The 6,818-nt window shown below is 50.3% G+C and overlaps 1 protein-coding gene across 1 annotated transcript; it reads right to left on the minus strand.

The window, feature by feature from the left end:
* Positions 1-1,053: 1,053 nt before the first annotated feature.
* Positions 1,054-4,468, minus strand: LOC134368041 (ubiquitin carboxyl-terminal hydrolase 22-like). Its single transcript, XM_063084654.1, has 2 exons — positions 3,923-4,468; positions 1,054-3,568 (listed from the first exon to the last, which is right to left on the minus strand). Exons 1-2 carry the CDS (start codon positions 4,466-4,468, stop codon positions 1,316-1,318), a joined length of 2,799 nt encoding a protein of 932 aa, XP_062940724.1. The 3' UTR covers positions 1,054-1,315.
* Between the last annotated feature and the right edge of the window lie 2,350 nt (positions 4,469-6,818).

The following is a 6,818-nucleotide window of genomic DNA, read 5'->3' on the forward strand; positions in this document are numbered from 1 at the left end:
ATAATGCTTTTAGAAGGTAAAAACCACCAAGAACCCTCGTGTGGAAGCCTGGCAGACTACCAGCCATGAGAGTCCCATCACTGGGCTGCTGTGTCATGAAAATAACATGATTGTCTTCCAAATGGGCAGAACAATGACCTTATGGGGACAGTTGTGGTTCCCCTCCACCCCCAAATCCCAGGTGTGACACTGACTGTGATGTCCCATACACAAGGGACAATAGAGGAGTCCACTGCCTCAGGGCTCCAGGTAGACAATGTTGGGGAGGGGGTTAAGAGTGTGTGTGTGCACGTGACTGCATGTGACATGATGTGTCCTTTCTGCCCATGGGTCTCAGGTGGGACTGACCCTCTAATGCATTCTGGGGCCAGTCCAAAGAAGTTCCAGATTCGGATCCAACAAACATTTACTGAGTTCCTAGAAAGTTCCAAGTCTTTTACTTTATACTTTGACACATTTGATATCATTTAATCTTTAACAATAACCCATAAAGTAGGAATTATCTGCATTTTACAGATGAGAAAACAATCACAAAGAGGTTCATTGATTTTCTCAAGTATATCATACAGCTTTTTTAAAAAAAAAAAAAAAAAAAACACTCACACACTATACACACAGCCGAGGCCTGTCTGTGTTGGTTGCTTATCTTACAGCATTTCTTGTCTTCTCTACTTTTGGAGCGACTGCTCCCCTTAAACAAGCCCCTGTATTTCTTCTCCTTTCACTAGCCCAAGTGGGCTTTTTTTTTTAATACTGCATTTAATAGCACAAAAAATCACGAATACAAGGAAACTGGCAAAAGTGTTTGTCAATGAGATATCCCTGCCTCCTCCGCTTTTCTGCTTTCATACCCATGTAGGTAATGGGTTACATTTTTATAAACTTTTCTTTTCCCCCCCAAACTTATAACTGTTATATGATTGGTCAATTGAAGCTGAAACACCCATGGAGAAAGATGTTTTACGGTTACAAGGGCACACACACACCCCCACACCACCCCCCTCCCCCCCCATCTTCCCACACAACCTTTTGGAGGAATATAGGATATGTACCAGTGTCAGGATCTTCCTAATCCTGCCTTCCTCACCCAAGACATTCCTGCCATTTAATTCTCCTTTAAGTGACTGCTTAGACTAGAGCCTCTTCTCCCTCCCCTTCTATTTCTCTTCCAACCAGGACCTTTTGGACACTGGGTACTGTTCAGTTCTTACTCTGTCAGGCCCATGGGCCATGATCAAGTAGGTCCTTTAAATCTTGATGCCAGTTGCAGCATGGGCGTTGTCATCTTCCATTACAGGTAGGTCTGTGTGTCACTTCAGTAGGCTTGAGTATTCATTTCTTTCACTTTTTCTGACTCATGTTCCAGGGCTTGTTTGTGATAGAACAGTAAATACCCTTCACTGTCCAGTACATCCTTAATACTGGCCTTGGTGATGACAGCATCATCACACTTGAACCACTGGTCCTTGTGGTGCCGGATGAAGCTGGTATAGTGGCCACTCTCCAAGGTTCCTTGGTGATTAACCACAGCAAACAAGGAATACTTATTCTCGTTGTTTCCACTATTGGTTGGCAGCTGCAACTGTCCATTCATTCTACTCTCTTTACTTGAAGCCATAAACGGTGTCATATCCAGCTCCAGAGGAAAGGAAATGTATGTAGTGATCTTGCGCCTCTGTTTGGCTGAGTGTTCAAACCGTTTGAAATGAAAACAGGCAACAACAGGTAATTTATTCATTGTGAGCTGTTTGGTAGATTCCTGGTAGCTTTGGCAACTACCACATTTAATTTTGGCACTGCTTCCTAAGTGCTCTGGCCTTGTAAACCTCCTCAAGCAGTCTGTGAGGGTGGTGATTCCTGGTATGTGGCTTTCCCCGTTCACACTGCTCTCCCTCCCGGGGCTCATGGGCCAGAAGGAGGTGCAAGAGCCAGGCAAGTCCAAACTAATGTCCCAGCATGGGTCTATCGTGGTGGAGACACCATGGCAGGCCTGACAGGTGACATCGGACTGCAGGCCACCTGTGAAGATTTGGTCTATGATGCAGTTACAGTGGTTGGGGTTGTTGGCTGCCTTCCCGACGTCATCTCCTTTGCAGTGCCTATGCAGGACATCTAATGCTGCAATGAGGAACTCATGGGCATCCTGTTGCCTGTACCCTGCTAAATGACGAGCATGTATCCACACCAGGTGCAGTAACTTATAGGGAACATGAGGAGACGGGTTTCCAGAATACAACTCCCGAAAGAGTGAAGACATCTCACAGACCAGACACAACTCGGGACTTGGCATTTCACATCGGTGCCTGTCAGAGAGGAAGAAATCTCTCAGTATGGGAGTGTGGGTAAGCGCCTGGACGATGCAGTTCATAAAGCACGTGTTGCCAAGATTGATTAGTCCTCTCAAACCGATGGTAAAGCTGGAGGTTATTCTTCTCCTCCTTGGGTTGTGCCCCAGCAGTTCCAACTCGGGTTTCGTCGTTTCCCAGGTTGGATATTTCTCACCGAGGCCTGGCACCGAACACTGCTGGTGAGAAACCTCTGTTGAGGTGGAGGCTTGCAATTTCAAAGCTTCTCCTTGCTCTTCTTTGGCAATTTGCTCAATGTCTTTGTCGTACACATAGTCCTTACACATGAAACAGTATATACCTCCATAGTAAAGGTCTACGGCTAAGTTGTGTTGTTTTGTCTCGGCGTGCTCATGGATGTGTTTCTCGGTGAAGCAGCCAAAGAAGACACAGGAAAGGCAAGAGTGGAGTCTGTTCAAATGGGTGCCACACACATGGCAGATGCACGACTTTGCCTTGCTTTTCCTAGTCTCTGGGGTTCCGCACCACACGAAGCACTGGTAGATCACCCGCAGTTCCTGCCTCCAGTTCTCTCCCACCTTAAAGCTGTTCACGTGGGAACAACCTGGTGGCCCCACGACAAAATCCACATCCAGGCATCCGCCCCCAGGGCCGCGCCGGGGCCGTGGCCGGGGCGGGGGCCGTGGCCTAGGCTGTGGCGGGGTACGGAGCCGGGTCTGGGGCCGGGGCCGGGGTCGGCGGCGCGGGGCACGACTGCGACGCGGAGAAGGATCGGGGGGCCGCGGTGGGTTGGAGGGAAGGGTGGGGGGAGGAACCTCGTCGCTGCTGCCGCCACCGCCGCTCCGCGCTGGGTTCTCATCCTCCAGCTCCCGCTTCTGCTCCCCCTTCGGCTCCTGCTCCGCCTCCCGTACCGGCTCGGGTTCGGGCTCCAGCTTGAGCTCAGCCCGGCGGCCCGGACCCTCCGCCGTCTCCACCTTCTCGGCGGCGTCCACCTTCCCCGGCGCCTCCACCTTCTCGGCGGCGTCCACCTTTCCCGGCGCCGCCACCTCCGCCTCCGCCTCTGCCTCCGCCTCCGCCTCCACCTCCACCTTCCTCTCCGCCTTCTCCGCCGTCTCGGTCGTCTCCGCCTCCTCCGCCTCCTCCGCCTCCACTGGCGGCGGCTCCTCCCCCTGCTCGCAAGGCTCGGGCGGCCACTGGGCGTGGCGGCGTGGGGGCCACGCAGACCTCGGGTGTCCCCCGCCCGGCCCGAAGGAGAGCGGTGGCTGTGGCAGCTGGACCCAAAAGGGACTTTCACTGAAGGAGGCGGCGGCGGAAGCAGGCGACGCCCCCGGGAATCCTCCCCCCGAAGCCCTCTAGCGGAGGCCGCTTCTGCAGCCAGGCCCCGTTTCCTTTAATTATTTCCCAAACTTGCTTGTTCACGAGAATCACGTGGGGAGCGCGTTCAAATGACAGATTCCTCGGCTCCACCCGCGGGCCTACTGAATCAGAATCTCGAAGGGAGTACTGCGGAAACTGTATCTCTAACTGGGGCCCGAGAGGATTCTTATGATCGGGCAAGTTTGGGAAACACAGCTCTAATTCATTGAGGCTGGCGGGAAGGGGGGCGGGGACCGCGCAGTCTCTTTAAGGCGCTTCCAGTTCTCAGCTCCAATCGCTGCTTTAACCCCCTTCAGCGTCTCCTCCCCTCTCTTCCTCCTTCCCTTCGTCCATGCGGGCTTCCCCCAGCACTGCGGGACCAGGGACCAACGGTTGCCAAGTCCGGAAACGTTTCTGAAGCTCTGAAATGTCCCATCCGGGGCTGGGTCCGGAGGAGCGCAGGCAGGACCCATGACAGGCCACCTTTCGGCGGCCGAGCCTGCCCCAGTCCCCCCTCCCAGCCCAGGTCCTGCCCTTCCCGAAAAGGATGACACTCCAACCCCATTCTGAGGCAGCCCTGGCCCCCAGATCTGGAGGCGCAGCGCTCCCAAGGCCGCTCGGCCCAAAGAGGCACGTCCCGTGCCCATCTTATTTATCGCTGCACAGTCTGAGCCTCCTCCCCGGACTCTCAAGGCCTCAGGTGGATTAAGGGTTTGGCAGCCAGCCTTCTGGCCGAGCAGACGCTGAACAGCCCGGGGGCCAAATCCAACTCTGCTCTTCAAGGCCAGCGGGAGGCAAAAGGCCATCCCCACAGCTGGCACCTCCCCTACAGCTGAGAGAGGGGCCTAAGATACAGGACACAGCCCCGAGACCCCTAAGCCCTAACAGAGCCCTGGTTTGGACAGCAGGTGGGAGTAGAAGGGAAGTCTGTGGAGCTGCCAGGGGAGAGGGGGTAGGCATTGGCCTCAGGGGCCCCTGGGAACCCCTGTGCCGAGGGGCTGCTGGTACCACAGGGCCCATGAGGAGTGAGCCCAGAACAAGCGGCTGGGCTCTTGGGCATGGCTGGGGGTGTTGGGAAGCAGCTGCAGCTGCTGGTCCCACAGAGTACAGCCCCGGGCAGGCGTCAGGACGTGGGTCCAAAGGAGAAGCGGACAACTGTGCTTGAGGATCAGGCAGTGGGTGTTGTAGAAAGAGCTGGTCCCTGAGTCCTGAAGGCAGCTGGCAGCGGCCTAGTGCACACTACCAAGCTTGTGGGCTGTGCTGCCTGATTATACCCTAGCAAAGTTCTCCTTGGTTAGCACTGGGCATCACCCATCCGCCCAGCCCCTTCCTCCAGGGAGTGGACAGAGCAGGCCTCCAGGGGCTAGCAGCAGGAATTGGTCATCAGGAGTCAGGAGCACTAAAGGAGGATGCCTGCTAGTTCCCATACAGCTGAGGGTTGCCCTGTGCCTGCCCTTCCTAAGTCAGCTCTTGCTTCAATTCCTTGAAGCACCCTAGCATCCTTCCAATAAATGCCTGCCCTTTGTGGCCTACAATCAAAGGAACTGGCACACCCACTGAAGGAATCTTGCTGCTGCTAAAAGTGACTCAGGTCATGGAGTGTGGAGGGGGGCGTGGGGTACTCCCATCTCACTTTCACCAACTAACAGACATCAAAGAGAGCTAAAGATCTCTGTATACCTGGACTGTCTACCACTGGACACTAGCCATGGTAACCTGCTTGCCTTACTGATCAACTTCCAGCAGAAACCCAGAGGTTCTGCTGAACTGCCCAGGCCAACATGTTCTGGAAGTAGAGGGCTCTGCTCATTCGCACAACAAATGTTTATTCAGCACTGATCCAGAGCCCGGTGTACTAAGAGCTGCAGATAGCACTAAACCAAACAAATTTACTTCAGGGCCAGAATCAAGGCTGGCTTCCCCAAAAGGCACGCTTAGGAAGTGGCTAGGTCACCAGCAGAGAACAGGCACCAAAAATAAAATATAGAAGAAAAAAATACCAGATACCATTTGACATTTGATTTTTTTTTTTTAAGTAGTCCTCATGGGAAAAATCAGAATTTTGTTGTAGTTCCTCACATTTTCGTCTCATAATTGCATGTTGTTTTTGCTTTGAATCGCATGTGGAGGGTATCACCATGATCTTCAGATGTTTAGTGCTTGTATGGGTCTGAATTCAATTCTGGGCAAATGTCACCATCTCTGCCTCACAGATACCTGACAGAACACTGGCAGAAGAGGTTGACCTTAGGAGAGACAGCTCCTCATCAGTTGATGAGGGATTAAATACAACTGTGACCACAAGGTGGCAAAAGAGTAGATGACAATTCCTCATATATATTTTTTGTATGTTTATATAAAACCATTGGTTTATATCAAAATGCTCTCTAAAAATATTTTGAAAAACATGCTTCTTCACACCTTTTTAGGTTGACATCTAAAATTTTGCATCATAAATGTTCAATTGGCTGCAAAAATGTAATTTCTGACAAGTGTTAGCATTCAAAAATAAAACTGTTACATCACCATTTTACATAAATCTGGTGAAATCTAAATACCTTGGAGATTTGAGAGCTACCATCATGTTTTAAAAATTTATAACCAAGCTCTTGTTTGATCATTGGAAGTAGTACATCTTTCCTTTTCTCACTGAGTACTTAATTCCATCCCATTCTTCCAACAGAATTTTGTCCCAATTTTTTTGCACTGGAAACAATTTTATTGATTATCCTGTCATATTTATCTGCAGAAAAAATACGTACATATTTTGCTATTTAAATGCTCTTTAAGTGTTCCTGTGATCAAAAGGCTGTATTTAAATTTTGCCCTTGCTTGAGTTATTAGGACAATTAGTATTAGAATACGATGGATCAAAACATTGTAAATATATTACAAATTTTGATAGATAATTATTAAACATAAAAGAAAGCTTATTGGAGATAGAAAGGGCTTATTTGAAAAAAAAATTAGTGGATGTATCCATGGATAAACATTGCTTATAGCCGGAATGAGGCAGGATTCAGCATCTATTCTCTTCCTATTTTTTGTTTGGTTAAATGTTAGCACACAGAAGCCTTGTTTATACAAATAAGAAAATGGAAGTGGACATTTTGTTTTAGCATTCAAAAGTCTTTGAATTCCTTTGGGGGAAAGTTA

This window comes from Cynocephalus volans, chromosome X, assembly GCF_027409185.1.
Source record: "Cynocephalus volans isolate mCynVol1 chromosome X, mCynVol1.pri, whole genome shotgun sequence".
Lineage (NCBI taxonomy): Eukaryota > Metazoa > Chordata > Mammalia > Dermoptera > Cynocephalidae > Cynocephalus > Cynocephalus volans.

Coding starts and splice junctions, on each gene's coding strand:
- LOC134368041 (XM_063084654.1), bottom strand. CDS start 4,468: ATGGCCTTTTGCCTCCCGCTGGCCTTGAAGAGCAGAGTTGGATTTGGC. Junction 3,569..3,922: donor GGAAGCGCCTTAAAGAGACT/GCGCGGTCCCCG, acceptor CAGCTGCCACAG/CCACCGCTCTCCTTCGGGCC.